The 23679-nt window shown below is 33.1% G+C and overlaps 2 protein-coding genes across 2 annotated transcripts; one reads left to right on the top strand and one right to left on the bottom strand.

Moving 5' to 3' along the window:
• Window positions 1–2566: 2566 nt before the first annotated feature.
• On the top strand, window positions 2567–3509 carry LOC136216872 (FCS-Like Zinc finger 15). Its single transcript, XM_066003419.1, has 2 exons — window positions 2567–2893; window positions 3065–3509. The coding sequence occupies exons 1-2, from the start codon at window positions 2667–2669 to the stop codon at window positions 3282–3284; spliced, it is 447 nt and encodes a 148-aa protein (XP_065859491.1). The 5' UTR covers window positions 2567–2666; the 3' UTR covers window positions 3285–3509.
• Window positions 3510–18989: 15480 nt separating this feature from the next.
• Window positions 18990–22211, bottom strand: LOC136219980 (uncharacterized). Its single transcript, XM_066007609.1, has 3 exons — window positions 21933–22211; window positions 21708–21813; window positions 18990–19278 (listed from the first exon to the last, which is right to left on the bottom strand). Exons 1-3 carry the CDS (start codon window positions 22101–22103, stop codon window positions 19196–19198), a joined length of 360 nt encoding a protein of 119 aa, XP_065863681.1. The 5' UTR covers window positions 22104–22211; the 3' UTR covers window positions 18990–19195.
• Window positions 22212–23679: the final 1468 nt, after the last annotated feature.

The raw sequence follows: 23679 nt of genomic DNA, 5'->3' as shown, positions 1-23679 counted from the left end.
TCCCCTACCATCTCCACTTCCTCAACGCAGAGCTCCTCCTCAACCACTCCCATAACAGTGTCTTTCCAAGACCCTTTACCTATCCCGTTATTGCCAATTGCAGTCCTGGGGGAGGCCATGTTCCCCTGTCCCTGAACATCATGCCCAGCCTCAAAAGGGCTCTGACTCGAGGCAACCTGCCCCCCAAATGCAGCCTCAGCGTACCCAGCACTGACCGGAAAAGGACCATCAATGCCAGGCACAATGCTGGAAAAACCAGGCCAACGCCCAGCCCCAGCAACGGCAGGCCCCGTGCGGTGCCCGGCGCCATCGGCAGGGAGGACAGGCGCCGCACAGTCCGCAGGCGGCAACTTGCCCACCCTAGGGCAAGGGACCCCCGCAACCCGCTCCTGCCCTCCTTCAAACTCTGCCGGAAACCCGAGCACACCCGCAGAAGATCTGCCACCTTCCTCCAATCCCTGCGCCGCAGTCGGCCCAAGCGCCGTGGAAGACCCGATCTGCTCCCGGCCGCGATCTGAACCGCAAGTTGCCACCCCCATACCCGCTAACTCCGGATCAAGCCCCTCTCCCACCGATCCCGCAGGCAGATCCCGCTCCCTGGATCTGTCCCGAAGCCTCTCGCCACTCAACCTCCTACCGCACGGAGACATCTCTGAATGCCTTCCCCCATCCGCCGACCTACCATCCAGCGCCAGATCACCGTCCAGCCCCCTCCCCGCCGCACGCACCTCCGCCTCTCGCGCCGAACGGCCGCCCGCGCCGCCCAAAATCGTAGCCGACCTAGGTTTCGTCTTCTCCCTTTCTTTCGCCATCTTCTAAGTAATTAATTTGTTGCTTCCATGGTATAGAGTTTATAGATTCTGCTAAAGCTGAATTAATTAATTTTATGTTTCATTAAATATCATATAAATTTTTTTATCTTTGTTATATTTAATATAATTTAATTATTTTTAACTTCAAAAATGTATTTACAAATAAACTAAAATTTAAAACTCTTTTAAATTACATAATTTAAGTTAAAATATAAAATATATACCTATGATCCTAGAGGTCATGGGTTCGAATCACATGAGTGAGGTGGGTTAAGGGTTTTCCTTTGTCTTTAATGTAATTTTCTTTTGTTTAAGATAAGTGCATTGCACAACTTTTGAAAGAAAAACATGAATATATATTTTTTTTTTGAAAGAGATTAACAATATCAATATTAATAATAATAATAATAATAACTACTACTTAGTTATTTATATTTATATTCGAATTTATTAAAATTTTCATTTACCATATTTAAAAAAAGAAGAACAATAATGGACTCGTTAATAAGAAAAATAATATATTTTGACATAAATAATTGCAAAATTATATTTCAAAAGTACATCAAATAAGCTTGAATCTGCATATTTAATATCATAAATCATGATAAAGCAATAATAGATAGTGTTTGAAACTGTTTTTGTCACAATAACGAGAAGTACACTGCATCCATAATCGACTTTATAGTTTTTTTTTTCTAGGAATGTCTTCGTGGTTTTTTAATGAGCTAGATCTATATTATGATAAACAAAACTCTTATGTTTTTCAATGAAGAAAAACATGATAACACTCATATAGGGAGACGTACATAACCACACATAAAAGGAGAAAGAAAAAAAAAACTACAAATAAAGAAGAAACTACCAAACCCATTACAGTAGATTAATAAAAAAACATGCAATAATGAAAAAGCAAAGCAAATCAAAGAATGAGTTTATCTTCCACTTAAAAGCCATAAAAAAATCTCAAAACTCGGATAAAGAAGAAGAGATTATCTTGACAGTTATCCTTTCATTTATCGTATTAAATTTATAAAGCTTAATGTATATTTACACTCTTAAATTTGGTAAGTTTTGCCTATTATCACCTTGAACTTTTAAAAACCAATCACACACCTATAGTTGACTTTAAAAACCTATCGCACATCTATAATTGACTCATTCAGACCTTCTGTACATAAAATCATTGATCTGTCATCTTTGACAGATGAAGTGACACGTGCGTGATATAGAAAAAATGAAAACGTGTGAGTTCGTTCTGTATATCGCCTAATCTGTCAAAGATATCAGATCAATGATTTTATGTGCAGGAGATCTGAATGAGCCAATTATAGGTATGTAATATGTTTTTAAAACCAATTATAAATATATGATAGATTTTTTAAACTAATTATATGTAATAGATTATTTTAAAAATTCATACGAATAGACAAAACGTACCAAGTTTAAAGGAGTAAATATACATTAAACCAATTTATAAATTTGATACTTGATAATCATTGAAGAAATATTTTTTATTTTAACTAGTTCAATAAACGTGAAATAACGCGCCTGAGAGTGCGATTACAATAACACGAACTAATTACTGAACCGAAACGTATGAGTTAAGTAGAGAAAAAGACAAAAAACGAAATATAAAAATAATAAAAAAATAAAACAATAGTAAATGGGTTACGTGGCAGTTAATAAGCACAACGAGTCAAATCGTCCTTACTGCTACTCCTGCTACTCTTTCTTCTTTGTACCATTTCTTCCTTCTATTTATTTCCCTTACCATTTCACCAAACCCAAAACTCCTCCTCCTCTTCCACCACCGCCTCCGCCGCCGCCAAACCAGAGAGCTTCTTATAATGAGATATGGTGGGTTTAAGCATAGTTTTAGAAGCACGAAATTGCAGTAGTTTCGAAAAAGAAAAAACTCCACAAGTTATAAACAAAGCTACTTTGATGATGATAACTAAACCACCGTCTTCTCCGACCTCCTTCCCTTCTTCTCCGACCACTTTCCGACTACCTACTTTCCTCGAACATTGCTTTCTTTGTCGACACAAACTCTCCCCGGGGAAAGATATCTACATGTACAAGTAAGCATTAACACAAGCTTTTTTTTTTTTTTTGTCAGATCTTATTGAAGCATTTTCACAAACACCTTGTGTGCTTAAGAACCAGATCTTATTTCTTGGTAAAGGAGGAATCTTTGATGATCTTTAGGGTTTAATTTTAATGTGTATGTTTTAATTTGGGGTTTTTTTCAGAGGAGACAGAGCTTTTTGCAGCGTGGAGTGCCGGTGTAGGCAGATTTTTATGGACGAGGAAGAAATTCTGATGAAAGATAACTGTTCACTGGCGGCGATTAAACCGACTTCTGGTTCTTCAGCTTCTACGACGTCGTCGCGGGGTTCAACGGCGTCGTCTCATGGTTCTGGTCACCGGAAAAACAATACAAGAAACCGAGCGGGTGGTTTTGCGTATTGAGTTGAGAGAGAAGGAAGGGAGTGTAAACTGAGTGTTTTTTTTTTTGTAATAATTTTGTGAGTTGACGGTTTTGCCCTTGGTCTTTTTTTGTAATGACGATAGTGTCTTGTCTATCGGTTTTTTTGGCTTTACAGGAGAAATTAAAGCTTTTTGTTACATAATCCAATAGCCCATGGTTTGAAAATTAAAGAGATTTAATTAATGGTGTTAATTAGTAATTAATTATTGGGTGGTGTTTCCTTAAATGTGATGGATAAAATATTATTGAATTTAAGGTACATGAGAGTTGTCATTTTCTTGGAATAAAGAATGGAGTTTTATTCGTTTATTTATTTAGGAAGATGACAAAAAATGTTGGATTCTTCTAGTAGGTCATTTTGAGTTTTATATAATTCCTTAAAAAGTCCTAATGTTTTGGGTAAATTGCACCTACCATATCAAACTTTACCTTTACTAACATGATCTCCTGAGTTAATTTTATCGTTACTAATATGATTTCTTGATCTAACTTTACCGTTATTAACATGATTTCCTTATCTAGCTTTACCGTTACTGTTATTATCATAAAGTTACCATTACTAACATGATCTCCTGGTCTAACTTTGCTGTTACTGTTACAAACATGATATTTTACTGTTACTAACATGATCTCTTAATATGATCTTCTGATCTACCGTTACTAACATGATCTCCTAAGCTAACTTTACTGTTACTAACATGATTTCTTGATCTAACTTTACGTTATTAACATGATTTTCTGATCTAACTTGACCATTATTGTTACTAACATACAGTTACCATTACTAACTAACATGATCTCCTGATCTAACTTTGTCGTTACTGTTACTAACATGATATTTTAACATGATCTCCTGATCTAACTTTACCGTTAATATTACTAACATGATCTCTTGATCTGACTTTACTTTTACCGTTACTGACATGATCTCCTGGCCTAACTTTATCGTTACTAGCATGATTTTGGTCCTCGACGTAAAAGTCAAGTCTCATGCATAGCTTTCATGTTTACCGTTTTCCAGCGATTAATAGACGCTCAAGTCTCTTTGGTGTCTCCTTGGATCCGTCCACTATATTTTAAATAACTTTAATTTTTGTAATTTTTTATTTTAAAAACATTTAAGTGTTTAATTAGAATGAAGAAAGTTGTTTAGAGAGATACACCCACACCCTTAAAAATTAGTGATTATGAACATCGAAAAATGTGATTCAAGTAAAATGTGGTTCTAAACAATTTTATTTCTTAGACTCTTACCTTTTGAGATCGGCAATAGTAATTTTAAGGTCATTTACTTTTATAAGAGATATTTATATCAGTAAAGTAAGTGACCTTTATATCTTATTTTAAAGTTTGGTAATCATCATTTTACTAAGGGCAAGTCGGCATATGTTGAGCAAAGAACGTCAAATCACTTCAAAGTTATTAATTCCAAAAATTCATCTCAGTATTATCAAACTGACCTACTTTGCTATTGATCTTTCCTCCAAAAACTTCATGTCATGCTTAGCGTAAGCAGGGTAGAATTACAGAGAGTTGCAAAGCGTTTATCGACTCTCTAAATTCAAGGAGAACATACTAAAATTAAAATTAGGACGTAATTTCATCGCTAAACATAAATATTCCGTCACAAGTTTATGATTTCCAATACTCGTGTCAAAATGGACATCAACGAAGGAATTAGCGAAAATGGACATCAACGAAGGAATTAGCGACAAAATTTTCATCTGTATATTATAATCCAAAAAAGATGGGTTTCTTGCTAATTTATATCCTTTAACCCTTTTTCATTAATTTGTTTTTAAAGTGCAATGATTCAAGAATTGATTTGGTACTTAAAAAAAACAATTTAAATTGGCCCATATATTGGTGCAATAATGGTATACTATATTCATATCAGTCCCCATATTAAATATCTAACATATTCTTTAGTTCTCGTATTTTAATTATTTATTGTTTAGTTCTGATTTTTTTATTTTGATCAACAGTTTTATCACTTAAATTTTTAAATTATTGAACAGATTAGTCCCTTTATAAGGGACTAAACTGTTGAATTGAATTAAAATTAAGGACTGAATAGTATATTATTAACATATAATAACTAAATAGTAATTAAATTAAAATATAGGGACTGATATATTATTTACCTTGTAATTAATAATTTTTAAAATTTCTATAATTAAATATTACCTGCTATAGCAGGTTACTTTTTTAATAATTTTAATTAACATAATTTTAATTAACACATGTTCAAATATCATTGGATACTAAAACAAAGTATGACTACTTTGTTGGAAAAACAAAGTAGCCATAGAATTTACCTTCATATAAAGATATACTTAAAAATTCGGTAAATAAATGGTACAATACCTATAAATATATAAAAATCTGGTAAGAAGTGATAAGAATAATTGTCAAATTAATTAACTGAGGGTAACTGTAAATATCCAATGGGAAAGAAAAATATTTGAATTCTCTTTCTGTATAATGTTTACACATTAAATAATAGTAAAAATTTATTATAATCTTTTAGATCCAATATTATAATGAAAGAATAAATTTTTTTTGTTAGCAGTAATATACTCATTATTCCTAAACTATAATATTATAGCTTCAAATCTCATTTCATAACATAAAACTCTTTGAAATTTAGATTTTACTAATATTAAAGTTTAAATCATCAAAGAAAATATATTCAAAAAATTAATCAAATAATGACGTACGCAAGTTTGGGTATATCTTTGATTTTTTTTAACAATATCACTATAATTTACTTTCATATTATTATTTCATTAAGTTTTAAAAAAAATTCTGATTTGGATTTTAATATTAGTATAATTTAAAGTTCGAGAATTTTTATCTCACAAAAAAGAGTTTATTTATTAGATATAATTTTGGAGATTTTTATTAATTTTCAAATGGAGAAATGAACCAAACTGTCGGCATAAGTTATGGTTACTTTGTTTTTGACAAAATAACCATTACTTTGTTTTTTTCACCATTGGATGATGAGATAGAAAATTAATTCAATGGTGGAAAAAAGCAAAGTTATCATCCAATGGTGGAAAAAAACAAAATAATAGTTATTTTGTCAAAAACAAAGTAACCATAGTGTCTACCCAAACTGTATTGTACGAAACAACCAAATTTTTTATTTGTGTTTTATATTTATAATATGGATAAGTTGTTGCATGACTCTTTCGTACTATGTATTGTTGGAAAAATGACTTTTAATTTTTGTGATTATTTTTTAATTTGAAGCTTAAAAATATATATAGATAGTTGGAGTTTCGAGTAACATGTAATATGTCATTGTATTCTACTCCATGAGATCTTTTCAACGGTATATTATAAACTCAAAATTGATAAATAATAAATGAGAAATTGATGCTCAAAGAAGTCACATGAAGTGGTTGTGTTTGAGAAAATGGAACCTCTATCCCACATTGCTAAAAAGGTGAGAAGAACAAAGGGTTTGTAAGTTAATAACTAGAAGGCACGCGTAAGGGATGCAAATAAAATCTCAATGGCTTGGGGTGTACTTGTCCATGTGTAGTATGAGACTAACGATTATAGGTTTTTTTGTGTTCATTATGTGTTTGTCTTTAACTATTGATGTAGTGGTCAAGTAATCAGCTAGATTTTGTTTAGCTATTTCCTTTTCCTTGCTTTTAGTGTGTTGTCTATGAGCATTGAGGTTAATTTTGTATTAGTTTTCTAGTTATAATGCTTATATGTTAGTTTTTTAAACAAAATTAAGGTTAGTGATGGTGTGGTTTAGGCAGGTTACAGAGCTAGAGTATGCTAGATAGTATTGGTTTGGACTGAGGTATAGTTTTGGTTAGAGAGCTAGACGTTAAGGTTTGTGTAAACCCTATAGTATCCCACGGGTTCTTCTTTTGGTGTAAAAGGTTGAGGATGGAGAGAATTTGATGTAGCATTCTATTGATGTTAAGTCATAGACTGGTTTCTTAAGCCCTTTTTCTATTTGTTAGTGTTATCTGTTACCTCTTTTTTCTTTTATACGAAGTATTACTAACCTTATGGTAGTTCGGACAGAAATAATTTATTCTTTGACTATTCTTCGAATCTTTCCCCCTCTAAGTTAAGCCTACCATGTTTCGCCTCTCTCCTTTTAGCCGAGAATAGGCATTTTTTAGGATTAGCCTTCTTTAGTCGATTTGATATTAAAATTGATGTCACTGCTTTCTATTCGAAGAAAATTGAGCTAAGTATCAAGGTAAGCAAGTTGATTGCCTGGGAATTTCCTTCTCATCCCTTTAGTGCAGGCTCAAATAAAATATTTATGGTGCTTCCCGTGACATTTTGATTAGTCGGGTGCTGGTGGAATAAGCTATCATGTACATGGATATACCTTGGAACCTTCTTTCTTATGTTACTACTGTGAGGTTAAGGCCTGAACCATCTGCCAATCATTAAACTGAGAACATGTCCGCTAAGAGGTTTTTTGCTTAACCACTCAGGCTGACCTTAGAATTTATTACGTTGTACATTAGCAGTAACTCCATATTATAACTATCTTAGTCCCTGAGGAACTAGAAAGCTCAAACAAGAAAAGCTTTGTTCTGCGCTAGATCGATTAAGCTGCATTGGAAAACAAAAAAAAATTCTATGGCTTTTTTCCTAGCCTTTGTGTCACGAACACTTTTAAATCGATTTTGACTCTTCATTGGGTGGGTGATTTAAACTCTTTCCCTCCTCTATCTATCATACCATAACAATATTCATTCAAAGCATAAGTAGAGGAATAAGTGATCGCATCTAATGCCTTAACTAAAAAAAACTATACATTTTCTAGCATCGATAAGTATAAATTGATATTTTTAGTATTACTCTAATGTTGTCTAGTATATTCAAGTTTTTGCTAAATTTATGTTTTCAGAATCGCTTTCTGACTGTCACGGATAAATAAATAAATACATAGATTGATATTAGTGAAGTTGTGAAGTATGAATATAGTTTCTCGTTGTGAAATATGAAGAGAACTCCATCATCTATCGTGTATTGATAACTAATTCACATTTTAAGTGCTTCATTTTTTTTATGTAACTTTTTGCAATTATAAGTCCTCCTTGTTATTATTGAGCCAAAAAAAATCAATTTTGTTAGATCTCAATTCTAATTGCAAAACAAAATGAGTTTTCGTTGGACATTCTACATGAAATATAATTATGAAGATATTGTTTGTTCAAATTTAAGTAACTCATTTTGCAAGGCAACACTTTGAGTATAATCATTTAGTTGTTTTTTTTAATAGGAAAATCAAGAAAGAGAAATGAATCAAAGTTAACAATAGTAACTGAATGAGTTTTTTTTAATAGATGTATAGTTGATGTTTTATATTCATTGTTCATTATTGATAGTTAGCCTAATATTACTGAAGTTGTTGATTGTTATTTTTCTCAAAGGTTTCAAGTTCACAACTATATGGAGATGATGTTTTAATAGTTGTACAAGCTTGGTTAACATGGTTGATGTAATTTTTTGATACAATTCTAGCCGGTACAGTATGAAGCTAATTTGGTAGAATTTAGTATAATGTTTTGACACAATTCTAGCTTTTAAATTGTAAAGTTATTATTTATGTAATTAATACAATTTCACATTATAATATAATTACTTTAATTATTATTTTTGAACATTTATATTTAAAAGTGTTATATTTGTTAAGGTACTATTTTATTTTAAAATTCACCACAAAGAGCTTTTTGTGTCGAACTTGTGGTAAATTTTCATTTCCCTATAAAAAATTTCAATGGTGAAAATATGATGCTTTGTGGGGGAAAATTCCCCACAAAATGCATGTTTTCTTGTAGTGGAGACTAATGGAATCCAGACATCCACCCTTGGACGACCTACCCCTTCTAAGACCATATAGCTCACCAGCCCCTCTTGTTATGTAATTGGTCAATGACGGTATAGGTACAATCACATATGAGTTAACATCTCTTACTAACTGCAATTCTTCACTTAGCAGTAAACCAAATAGGTTATCAAAAGTTATAAGGATTAATTGGGGCTCTAATATCCGCATAAAAGGTCTATAGGATGGTCATAGACCAGCCAAAACATAATCAACACATCATCCTATCTCTTAAAAGTTGAAGAGCTGCTAATTGGTCAAAGAGACATTTGACTCATTGCACATAAACTGTAATAAACTCATAATCACACTTAAGGGTAAGAAATTGGTGACATGTGTTTCATACTTGGGAAAAAAGTCCTTGTGCAAATGTTGCATGAAGTTTCTGCCCAAACTTCTTTGGCTGTCATGTTTTTGATCAGCCGAGGCAAACATATTATCTGAGATTGTCGAGAATAGCCAAGACATTATTTTTATCTTCTTTCTTCCAAGAAGCATACTTAACATTATTAATGAATGGTGGGATAATGTCATCAACATGGTGAAAGAGGTCGTAGCCATTACAGACCAATTAAACTTGTGTACGCCAAATTAAGAAGTTAGTGGCGTGAAGCTTAGTGGAGAGGCTACATGGAAGATTTGAAACATGCTGGAAGGGATTATTATTCAAGTTGAAATTTCCATAGGAGTGTTGAAGACTAATTCAAACTTGACTTGGTAGTTGATTTGTCGTTGATTTTTCTGATGTAGTTAAAGATATTTAGTTGTTATTTTGTTACTGCGGTATTAGCTATTAAATCTGAAATTAGTTCAGATTTTTATGGTATTTAGTTACTTTGTAAGCCTATAAAAGACACCTTCTCTTTATGAATAAGGAGGAGAAAATCATCAACTATTGTTTGTTATATTTTCTTCTTTATTTTCAACTTTAAGTCTCGTTTTCTATTTTCTCCAACATTTTTGGTATTATAACATGTTTGAAAGAGTGAATAGAGAGTGTATACACGTGAGGTGAGTGAAAAACTTGAGAGAAAATTCAATGGTCAACAATGGGAATGTAATGAGTACTTCACAACCTCTCATCCCTATATTTAAGGGAAAAGGCTATGAGTTTTGGAGTATTCGAATGAAGACTTTACTCAAATCTCAAGACCTTTGGGATTTTGTAGAAAAATGGTATCTAGATCTTGGAGATGATGAAAACAAGTTGAATGAGAATAAGAAGAAAGACTCCAAGGCATTGGTGATCATTCAGCAGGTTGTCCATGATAATGTTTTCTCAAGGATCGCAACGGTAACCATATCAAAATAAGCATGGAGTATTTTGCAGAAGGAGTTTCAATGTGCTTCAAATTTCATCTTAGTAAAGTTGCAATCACTTCGACGTGACTTTGAAACCTTAATTATGAAAAGTGGAGAAACAATTGCTGATTTTTCATCAAAGGCAATGACAATAGCTAGTCAAATACGATCATATGGTGAGATACCGACCAGACCATTTTTTAAAAGGTACTTAGATGCTTAACTCCTAAATTTGACCATGTAGTAGCTGCTATAGAGGAATATAAAGATCTGTCAATTTTTTCATTTGATGAACTAATTGGGGTGTCTTCAAACACATAAGCTGACAATTAACAGATCATTTAAAAAGATGGAAGAGAAGGCATTTCAAGTGAAGGAAGCAGGTAAAAAAATTAGTGAGAATGAACAGCCATTTTGGAGAGGTCCAAGAGGATTCCGTGGTCATGGCCATGGAAGGGGTAGAGGCAGATATAAAGGACCAAGGCAGTCCGATGAGCCCAGAACCTTCAAAAATGGTGTTCAATGCTATCATTGCAAAGGATATGGACACATAAAGGCTAATTGTTGGTATAAAGATCAGAAAGCCAACTTTACAACAGAGAATGAAGAAGAGGATAAACTTATCATGGCTCAATCAATCATTAACCATAATTCTAGCAATATGTGGTTTGTGGACAACAGTTGTTTGAACCATATGACGGGAGCAAAATCCATATTTCATTAGCTTGATGAGACACAAAAGATGTCATTACAACTTGGTATGGGAAAGGAACTTCAAGTTGAAGGAAAAGGTGTGGTGAGATTCAAAAGTAGCCACGGTAAGACCAAGTTATTGTATAATGTTCAATTCATACCTGATTTGGGTTACAATTTATTAAGTGTTGGGCAGTTATTTACTAGTGGATACTCAATGTTATTTGATGAAGAGGCATGTGTGATCAAAGAAAAACAAACAAGTCAAGAATTGATCAATATCCAGATGAATCAAAATAAAATGTTTCCATTAGATGTGGAAAATTTTGTGCTAGCTGTGAATGGAAAAGATGATTCAAAGTTATGGCATTTGAGGTACGGGCATCTCAATATCAAAGGCTTGAAGTTACCGAGTGTTAAAGGTAAGGCGTTTGGACTTCCAAAAATTGATTCCATTGATTTGTGTGAAAGTTGTATTTATGGAAAACAAACCAGAAAATCATTCTCTGTTGGAAAGGTGTGGAGAGCTTCAACATGTCTTGAATTAATTCATGATGATCTATGTGGTCCTATGAAAACTACGTCCTTTGGTGGAAGTCGCTACTTCATGTTGTTTACTAATGATTACACTCGTATGAGTTAGGTTTATTTTCTGGAATATAAATCGGAAACTTTTGAGAAATTTCAGCACTTCAAGGCCATGGTGGAAAAATAAAGTGGAGCTCATATTAAAATTCTTCTCACTGACAGAGATAGAGAATTGTATCTAATGTGTTTACTAAGTTTTGTAAACAAAGTGGCATTCACAGGCAATTGACTACTCACACCCCATAGCAAAATGGTGTTGTTGAATGGAAGAATCGAATTGTTGTAGAGATGGCCAGAAGTATGCTACAAGCGAGAGGGCTTTCAAATCAATTCTAGGCTGAAGTTGTTGCAACAACGGTCTATTTATTAAATCTCTCACCAATAAGGTTTGTCAAGAATAAAACTCCACAGAAGCATGGTGCGCTAGAAGACCATATGTAAGTCATCTACGTATTTTTGGGTGTGTTGTGTATGCTTTGGTAAATTCCCACTCTCGTCAAAAGCTTGATGAAAAATCTGAAAGATGTATTTTTATTGGCTATTATAGTCAATCCAAAGCATATAGATTGTACAACCCACTTAATGGAAAGTTTTTTATTAGAAGAGATGTAGTATTTGATGAAAACGTTGGCTGGAATTTCATTGAAGAACAAGTGCAGCAAAAGATTTCTATACCACTTGAAATCTCTGAAGATGAAAGACAAAATCCAACACCAATTTCATCCATGGATCCAGCAAGCCTGCCAACTTCTTCACCACAAAGCAGAAATTCTTCAGATATGGATGATGGAGTTTCAAATGAGCCAACTACTCTTAGGAGATCGACAAGCGCCAGAAAACCAAATCCCAAATACACTAATGACATTTATTGCTCTTGTTAATTTTCTCTTACTATTTCAGATCCTGGACAATATATAAAAGCATCTGAAAAAGAAGAATGGAGGAATGCCATGATGGAAGAGATGAAAGCTATTGAAAGAAATGAAACATGGGAGATGGTGGACTTACCTGGAGGCAAAAATGCAATTGGTTTGAAGTGGATCTTCGAGACAAAGTTTGGTGCAGATGGAAACATACAAAAACACAAAGCTCGACTTGTGGCAAAGGGATATGCATAATGATATGGAATCGATTTCGAATAGACGATTTCTCCAGTAGCTCGATTTAAAGAATGTGACAACATTTTTAGCTTTGGCAGTGCAATTATAATGCCCAGTTTAACAATTTGACGTCAAATCTGCATTTCTGAATGGAGAGTACAAGAGGAAGTCTATGTTGCCCAACCTGAAGGTTTTGTGGTGGAAGGTCAAGAAGCAAAAATGTACAGGTTAAAAAAGGCATTGAACTACTTGAAGCAAGCTCCCCAAGCATGGTACAGTAAAATTGATAGGTTCTTTGTTGACTGAATTTAAAGAACATATGAAGAAAAAATTTAAGATATTAGACATGGGATTACTACATTATTTTCTAGGCCTTGAAGTCCAACAAGCAGAAGATGGAATCTTTGTCACTCAAAGAAAATATGCTATGGATTTGCTCAAGAAATTTGGCATGCTTAAGTGTAATCCAGCAGCTACACCTATGAATCTCAATGAAAATTTACAGCAAGATGATGGAGAAGAGAAGATCGATGCTCAAAAGTTCAGAAGTTTGGTAGGAGGATTAATTTATGTAACCCACACTAAACGCAGTATTGATTTTCTATTGGCATAATTTCCAGGTTTATGCAACATCCTTCTTCAATTCATTTTGGAGCTGCAAAGAGGGTCCTTCTTTATATTGCTGGTACCATTTGTAGAATTTGGTACTCAAAATCTTTAAAAAAAAGTTAATGGGTTCACAAACAGTGACTTTGCAAGTTCTTTAGAAGATAGGAGAAGTATTTCAGCAAATGTTTTCACATTGGGATCAGGAGTAATTACTTGGAGCTCAAATAAGTAAGCTACAACATCATTATCATCCTTAGAAGCCGAATGTGTAGTACCAGCTTCAATAGCCTGTCAAGCCATTTGGTTTAGGAGAATGCTAACTGGACTTCAACATGAACAAAAGGGAGCAACAACAATATTTTGTGACAGCAAAGCTACAATTGTCATGACAAAGATCCATCAGCAGAACTAAACATATTGATACTCGTTTGCATTTCATTCGTGAATTGGTTGCGAAGAAAGAGCTATCTTTCCACTCATGAGAATTTGGTTGGTATTCTCACAAAGTCTTTATCTTAAGAAAGTTTTTCTATTTCAGAGCTTTACTTGGAGTTACTAATTTTGAATTAAGGAGAATGTTGAATACTAATTCAAAGTTGATTTGTAGCTGATTTTTCTGATTTAGCTACATATATTTAGTTGTTATTTTGTTATTGCAGTATTGGCTAATAAATCTAAAATTAGTTCAGATTTTTATGGTATTTAGTTACTTTGTAAGCTTATAAAAGATACATTCTCTTTATGAATAAGAAGCAGAAAATCACCAGCCCTTTCTTGTTATATTTTCTTCTTTATTTTCAACTTTAAGTCTCTTATTTTTTGTTTTCTCCAACATTTGGAGTGGTTGGAAGCAGACGACATGGAGGAAAAAGTAGACGAGTTCACGCACGCAGACGAATTGGAGGAAGGAGAAGAAGTTTCAGTGGCCGTGGATGAAATTATTTTTGGTGTTTAAATCCTAGCTAACCTTTGATGCCATAAATTCGGAGGCAAATCACTTTACTTGTATCAAGAGAAAAAATCATACAATAAGTATACATACAAAATCTTAAACCTTATTTCCTATATTGTTAACTCCCCAAGACAACAAGAATACTTCCTATATCAAAGCTCTTAATCAACCGACATCAATCAAGAACTAATTAAATTTTGTATTCATCAACTTTATATTTATAAAAAAAAATGGAATATAAGAGTTGGACCCTTTAAAATACTGAGGTCGTCTCTGTATCTGATTCATGCCTCATACATGTGATAATTTACAAAACCAGTCTTTATATTTGTTTCAAATTGCTCCCTTTTAGGTTAAAAAGTCACGATAAATTTTTTGACAAAATGTCTGAATTTGTGAACTACACAAACCACATACCCGAGTTTTACAAATTTTTAAATCACGTGTTTGTATTTACAAATCAAGCAAACCGCAAGCACATCGAGCAAATCACGAATTTGTGTTTGTAAATCCGACAAACCACTAATATATATTTTTTGCTTTATTTATTATTATTTTTTAAACAAATGGAAAAGATAGAGAATTTGGAACGTAGAATCTATACTTTCCAATGTGCCCATGAAGGTTAGTTTTGGGGGAACCCTAGAGAGAGAAAGTGTAGAGAGAAAGAAAAGGATATGGGCAATACAATGCAAACGTACTAAATTGGAATAAATTGGGTTTGGCACTAACTAGCTTTTGTCTTTTATATAGAAAGGGACACTTTATTTGCCCAATAAGAATGTTGATTAGAGTATTAATTAATTTATCAAATTAACACCAAATTATCATAATTAATTAATCTTATTAAAATCACCGACAGTAGAGTACTATCATACTATCATACTATCTTATCCTGTCCTCCAAATACTGCCGCATTCAGCTGCCCTAATGCTTATACAGAAAATGCTTTGTATTTGGTATTTTTCCTCCCAATTATATATTTTTCTAACAAAAAAAAAATCTTAAAAGAATAAATAATAAAAAATGGAACTCTAATATTCTTTTTTGAATTATCAGAATGCATATAACAACACAAGTTTTAAAAACGATGCCGCGTAATTCAATTAGTATATTTGTAAATTACGGAATGTTTAGAATAAATGGTTGAGAGTTCGAACTTGTCAAAGAACTTGTTTGAAAATATAGGTATGTTTTAAATTAGTCAATAAAATAATTAAAATGAAAAACATATTACGCAAATTAATACAAATAATCTAAATAATAAATTTAAAATTGAAAATAAAATTTTATTGAACGAATCAAAACTTTATTCTTTCAACAATGATATTATAAAGATATAAATAATGTTAAAGAAAAAACATATTTTTTAGAAATAAAAATGATAATTTTCGTGAAAAACTCCGAAGTGCATCTGTTTCCATCAAAAAAGCTAAAAGTTGCTCCAACCATCTCATAAACGAATAGTTAAGGTCTAAATATTGTTTAATATTAATTTCTAACCGGAGCCTGTCCTCTAAAAAAAATTTAAAAAATGTTCTGATATACGTCCTTTGTTAGGGCTAATTACTTGTATTGTGTTATAACAAACTAAAATAATGAAAATATTGAAGTTTATCTGAGATAAATGCATTTTAGTTAGGGTCCGGGAGGGGAGGGGAGGCGAGGTAGAGTTAACCTTGTTTGCTTAAATTAAAGTTATTTAGTTAATCTTCAAATTCCACCAATTTGGTGGAACTAACAATCGGATTATTTAAAAGTTTTCTAATCTTTATTTAACATCCATTTAAACTTAGAAGAAAATCGCATTCTATTAAACTTCTTTCCAAATAAGATTAGCTAAATAATCTCTCTTTAATTAATTCCCCCTAACCCTAACACAAACATATCCTTTAAATTGCAAAACTCACACGATTAAGAAATTTACATTCTATATATATATATATATATATACAAATTCCTTCTCGCAGTTTATATTTACCATATGCTTTCAGTGTTAGAGTATATATATTATATTATCCTGTTATCTTATATTACATTATCTTTTACCTTAATTAAATATAGCCTTAGATATAGCCTTAGATTAAGGAATTATGAGTAGTCTTTCTCATAATCTTTTACATTCAGGAAGGTATGTTAATTAGGGTTATAACGAAAGGGAAGGAAGAAGGTAAAATTGTAGTAAAAAGCAAATTTACCTCTAACGTTCTCAGTTATGAATCATATCATTTAGACTTTATATGTGCATCATTTTATCACTTGTTAGTAACAAAACCAAATGAATATACATGAATTTTGTTAAAAAATATATTGTGTTTTGTATGAGTTTGACAAAAGAAATTCAAATAGTTCGTCGAATTTTTAAAAAAAATATATTGTGTTTTGTATGAGTTTGACAAAAGAAATTCAAATATTTCGTCGATTTAAAAATAGCAATCTCCAATTCTATTATTAAATCATACAAAATCGAAATTTGATAGACAACAGATATATAGAATAAAAAACAAAATGTCTATATTTATAATGATGTCTGAAATTGATCCAACTTGTCAGCGTTAGAAGTAAAATTGTTTTTAGCTGCCAACTTTATAAATAAATTTTGGCCTAAACCATACGCAGCCCCCTGAACTTGTCAATTTTAGTCATTTTGCCCCCTGAACTTACGAGACGACCTATTCTATTTGCCCCTTCAACTATTTAAAAGTGGTATTAACAACCCCTTGTTTTCATTATAACGTAAACAATTACGACATTTCTCATTGCAAGCATCAAGATCATAATAAAAAAGGGTTGTGCACTGCTAAAACAAGCTGCAAATGGGGTTAGTATAGACAGTACACAAATTCTCTTGTAAAAGTTGCATATATGATTATGCACTACTAAAACAAGTTGCAAATGATGTTACATATATGCAGGCTGGTTCCAGTACTTCCATGAACACTTGTACTAATGTTGGAATTTCATTTTGTTTCCGTTAGAATGAAAATAGGGAATTGCTAATACCACTTTTAAATAGTTGAGGGGGTAAATAGGTCGTCCTGTAAGTTCAAGCGATAAAATGACCAAAATTGACAAATTCAGGGGCTGCGTATAGTTTAGACCATAATTTTTTTTTTTTTTTTTTTTTTTTATAAAATGATAAAAGTATGTGTTTTAATTCCCATGTATTTGTAAAAGTTATGGAACCCATAATTTGGAATAAAATGATATATAGAAATAAGTAGTTCAAGGATATGACGATGAAAGGAATATGGGGGTGACGCAAGAGGAACAGACTTAGCAGGGAGGAAGGGAGGGAACTGCAACAATAGAATTTTGCAGGGAAATTTCTAGTAGACTATACAAAAGGCCAAAGATAGTTTTTTTTTTTTTTTTGGTCAAGAGAGCCTTAACATTTTAAAGGAGGTTTAAATTTAATCCTAACTTACGAAATTATAAATTTAACTCTAATATTTTTAAGAAAGATCAATTTTAAATATTATATATCGAAAATTTAAAAAGATTGGTTTGTCGATAAAATGAAGCAGTTTCATAGTTATTTATAATTATAACCTGGTTTTCAATGATATATAGAAATTTTAGTTATTTTAACTAGAATAAACATCTTAAAACTCTTTTTTTTATTCAATTTTGTGATTAAACCCTTAGGTTTTCAATTTGAATTACTGTGATATAATTTTAGATGTAAATGAAATAAGATTAGGCTATGCTTACTTTGTTTTTAACAAAATATGTTTTACTTTGTTTTTTCCACCATTGGATAGTTTTTTCCACCATTGAATAGTGATGAACTTTAACAAAGTAAGTTCATCCAATGACAGAAAAAACAAAATAAACCTTGTTACTTTTAAATAAATAAATAAAAGGCAACCTTTTTAAATGAGTTAAATGTTTGTAGCTTAGAAACTTAAATAAATAAATAAAAATCAAAGGCCTGATTTTGCTTTTACCCTTTAATTATGCCAAGGGAGTCCTCCAAATCAGCAAATGAAAAGGTTACTACTTTTTGCTAGTAAATGCATGATAAAAGTTAAAAATTATGATTATTTTTGAAATTAAATCAAAAGTTAACGTTATTTTTTTTTAGATTAAATTGAAAGTTAGGATTATTATTTCTAGAAAAAATTTGAATAACAACCTCTAAAAATTGTTTTCTCCAAAATGTAGCTTTTTTTCCTTTTCTAAAAGCAGTAAAGAAAGCATTTTCTATTTAACAAACTTTGCTTTTTACTGGAAAAATTCTTTTAAGTTCTGAAAAATTCTTGAAGGACCGGACCAAATTGTAACATCAACTTTCACTAGGTACAATTGTAGAAATTTCTCTTTATAGCTTAGAGCTGAGTATAAAAATTTGAAGATTCGTGAACAATATCAATTAAACACCTAAATAAAAAGATCCAGAATTTAATTAAATCATCAATTTTTTCTTTTGAATAGAACCAAATTACACCATTGATTTTTATTAGATACAATTTTGAACATTTTTTAAATCCCGAACTGAACCAATCTCACCAAAAACCTTGGGAGGGAATAGCAAAAAGATATGTAACAATAATCCAGATGACAGGAAACAATGCATTCATTCATATCCAAAGTTTCAGAACATTTTAGGAGTGAAATTAAAATATACAAGCAGGGCAGGGCACAAGAGTCTCTGGCTAGAGTTTTTCTCATGCCTATGGATTTGAATTACATACATACAGCCACTAACTATAACATCATATGATCAACAAAGTTACCATTATCTTTATCAACTTCATCATATGGTCAACCAGATTTGAATAGAAGAATTGCTTTCTGGTCCAAATAGAAATAAACGAAGTGGTTTGTCTCATGAGTCACGTATGAACCTGTTCATACCAGAAGAATTGCTTTCAGGTTAGTGTCGTATTTGCAAATCACATGAAATATTACTACCTCTGTTAATGATAACATTTTAATAATATACGAAGATGTAGCAATAATTCTAAATATTTATGTCATTTATGGGTTAGCATGTTAACTCTGACCTTCTAAAATTTTGACCCAGATATGACGTTTGCCCTCATTTATCATTCAATTTATAAAAACAGGCTCAAAACTCATATTTATTCACATATAACCAATATCACAGCACCAATGAGTCACAAAACTGTTTGTATCGTACATCATTTCGATAAAATCAACTTCTTCAAACATGGGGAGTCAAAGAATACAGCAGATGTGCACAATTCCGATAGTGTGCCACTCAAAACAGACAGTATGTATCAGCTGTTCCTCAACCTCAGCAGAATTGAAGGCACCTGACTTCCCAATTGCTTATTCTAAAGGAGTGCATAATTGAGGATAGCGAGAAATACGCAATGAGTGAGTTGATGACTCTCTCAACAAGATGAAGTGCTCTGAACATGGCTCTAACTAAGCTAGAGGATAACATCATAAACTCCCCTCACACATTCCATTATCCAGCCATTATTCTTGCTACCACTCCTTCCATACCGGTAATAACAAAAAATGGCAGAGCAGGTAGATGTAAGGGTGACAGTACATGGATGAGGTCATTGACTGTGCAAGCGTGGAGAGTGTAAGCAGACAGTTGGGACCATCAAACCAATTGGCCCAAACACACAAAAGTCCAAGGGGCGTGATGGATGAAATGCATCGATGCTTGTCCTTTCTAGATGGAAGAATGCTACTGAGACATATTTCGGGAAAAGCATATCTGGAAGACTACTACTAAGCCATAGCAGGGTGGTATAGGAATTCAGATAATGACTCTAAGGTTGGGTTTGACTACTCTATTAGGAGCCTTGGCTAAACCCCTTATAAGGGAGAATTCCCCTCAGCATTAGTTAGTTGGCTCAGACTAGGAGGAAGTCTTGGTGCCATACAAGGCTAACGGCCTAATATTTGGCCCTGTGACAGTTGACAGCATAAGTGTGTGCCTACCAAGACCCACACATCAAGTATATGCCCCCTCTTCAGCTCATCCACTTCATACAAAGAATATGCTTTCCTTGTATGAATTGGTTTTTCAAATATTTTATCTCCTAATATTTGGCCCTTTGGAGAAAATGGCTAGATATTGCCACTGGGAACAAGTAGAGCTGCACAAAAATTACCAAGAAAGTCCTTCCTATTTATTGGATCAAAATAAATAGAAAGCAAGTAGAGTTTCCTTCATCAAATTTGGAATTACAAGCCCATCCTTGAAAAGGATTACAGGAAATTTACCATTCTACATAAAATTGTATGTTCCATCTCAAATGCTAGAAAAAGGAAAAACTGGACTCCTGTTTATGTCTAACAATAATTAGAAAATAGATAACAAAGTTGATGTCTATGATTCATATTGTCTGCATGTAGTGCTTAAGCTAAACTCAAAATTGGCAATTTAAATATCCTAATTCTAAGCTAACAATACTTGAATCCAACCAACAGCAAAGATTGTAATAGAAGCCCCTAGTGGATGTTACAGACCAGAAGCTCATTGCATTCCTGATAAGGGGTTAACCTTATTTTATCTCTTCTTTCGTTTTTTTAAACAAGTTAACTAGCCGAGCAATCAAGTTGATCATGTAAGTATTCCTCCATCAAGAAGACTACTTTGAGCAGCACAAAAGCACTTTCATATGTTAAAGACCATGTATAATTACATAGTGTGCAATAGAGGAAGAAACGGAGAGGAAGTATGGATGTATCTAGACACATTTTTGTCTGGATACATCCATACTTCCTTCCTAACTAACACATCATAGAACACTTCTCTTTTTCTCCAATTTGGGGGATCCAATAACGTTGGCAGTTTCCTCGGGTTTGAGTATTTCCCATCTATTAGCAATCTCAATAAGCTCCAGACTCCAAAGAATAATATAACTTCTGAATTTTCAGTTTGTTTAACAACTATTAGCCAATTATTGCCCATCCACGTCAATTACATCCAGATTTGTATTTTACCAGTTAAGAGGTGGAATACTTTCCACGAACTCATAAAAGCTCAAGAAGAGCAAAAAGACAAAGAAAAACTAACTACAAGATCATGCAAAGTGAAAGATGAAATTAATTTTTCAGCAGAAAGGAAACAAGTTGCAAACGGATACCATCTAACTAAACCTAGATCTTCGTTTTCCATGTATTAATTCCAGCAATCAACGAACACAGTCACAAACCAAAACAACAATCATTGCATGAATCGATGCAAACTCAAAAGTACAGTAACAAACAACATCAAATCCAAGCAAAGAGTAAAGAATAGTAATCAAACAAAAACAGATACGGAAAGAGCGCTAAAATAGGTTACCAAAATTGCGACCAACGATGCAATGCCAAGTCGGCCCATGCCTCCTATCAAACTCCTTCTTTATGTGCTCTGCAACATCCTTCTCTACATTGTGCTTCTCGAAGGCCTAAATTACAAACAAGAATAAATAAACCATTTAACGAAAAAAAAAAAAAAAAAATTGAGCACAGATATGTGAAATTAGAAACAAAAAAGGAAGTAAGCTAAGAGTGAGGATGAGCTAACGCCGATTGCAATATCAATGGCCTCTTTCTGCATGTCTTCTTTCATGTCAGCATTCTTGATGATGATTTTCTTGGCGATAGGAGCAGTAGCAGGAGAGACTTTCCGATCATCGGAGATTGGCTTGGGAACCAGACCGCCGTTGATGCTCCTCTTCGCTTCTTCAGTACTCATCGTTTTAGCTTGGAGATTAAGCTGTTTTGGGTGTCTGGTTTCGAGGGATTGAGAACAGTCTCTTTCTCTCTGTGAAGAAAGGGAACGAGAAAGAGAGACTCAATAATAAATGTTTTTTTTTTTTCTCCAGAAAATTACGGTATTCTACTAGTCTCTGGTAAATGTTTTAGACTCTCACCGTATTCTACTAGACTGTAAATTGCTTTTAATGAGGTGAAATTCAACCACCCGTATGCTTAAGTTGAGAATTTAGGAAAAGTACAACAAATTATACGTATTTGTCTCTCAATCTAAAATGTATGTTTGGTAGACTGGGTTTGATTCACCTCAGAAAGAATGACTTAGAAAACAGAGTAAAGTAAGAATGATGGTGTACTTTATGTTTTTGGGAATGACTTTGCCTTTGTTCGGAAGTTTAGAAATTAATGTAGGTGAGAGTTAGGAGAGATAGTGAAAATGAAAGGGGAGTGATAAAAATGAAAGTTAAAGAATATAAATGAGAGTTAAAAGTTTTACTTCGGTTGAGAGTTTAAATATGCAGGGGAGGGAGAAAGTTAAATTTAGTCTGCAGAGGTAAAAAAAAAATTCCGTCAGAAATCTCCTGCATCTGGATCAATTCCGTGTCTTATTGTCTCAAGCACGCCCTGCGTAGCTAAGGTACGCCCCGCGTGTTTGAGTCTCTGGAGTTTTATTGCTTGAATTGGAACTTTTACGCCGTGCGTAGCTGAAGTACGCCTCGCGTAAAAGAGTCTCTGAGTTATTATCATTGAGGAATTGCCTGGTACGCCTCGCGTGTATGGTTATACGCCCCGCGTACGAAGAGTTGACTCAGGGAGACAGTGCAGTCTGACTTTCAGGATTAGGCCAATCATTTTCGACATGTGTCATACGCCCCGCATAGGGTGGCATACGCCCCGCGTATGCTGAGTCAATTCCACATGGCGCCTGCGGATAAGGCAATTATTGCTGACAACATGTTTCACGCCCCCGCGTAAAGGATGATACGCCCCGCGTATTTGAGTAGATTTTTGCTCCTAGCTCGTACCTGAAATACAAATCTTGCGAGCCGAGTTAGCTTGACGTTTTTATTTCCTAAACTAATCAAAAGCACGGAAAATCAACTGAAAGTACGAGTTTTATTTTTATTTCTTTATTTTATCAAAACACTTTGTTTTTGTAATTAAACTTATTTATTTTATCCAAAATCAACCCGTAAATCACGCTAAAAGATAGGTGTAAAATACCCTTATCAAGAGACTCAATAATAAATGTTCCTTTTTTTTCTCCATTACGGTATTCTACTAGTCTCTAGTAAATCTTTTAAATTGTCGCCTGTAAATTGCTTTTATTGAGGTGAAATTCAACCAACTGTATGTCTAAGTTAAGAATTTGGGAAAAGTACAACAAACTATACGATTTTGTCTCTCAATCTAGAATGTATGCTTGATAGACGGAGTTTGATTCACCTAAGAAAGAATGACTTAGAAAGTAGAGTAAATTAAGAATAATGGTGTACTTTGTGTTTTTTTTGGGAATGACTAATAGATGTGAGTGAAAGGTCCATACTATTGTGTAG

The sequence above is a fragment of the Euphorbia lathyris genome, chromosome 2 (assembly GCF_963576675.1).
Source record: "Euphorbia lathyris chromosome 2, ddEupLath1.1, whole genome shotgun sequence".
Taxonomy (NCBI): domain Eukaryota; kingdom Viridiplantae; phylum Streptophyta; class Magnoliopsida; order Malpighiales; family Euphorbiaceae; genus Euphorbia; species Euphorbia lathyris.
The sequence above is the reverse complement of the archived record's forward strand: the minus strand, read 5'-3'. Positions and strand labels throughout refer to the sequence as shown.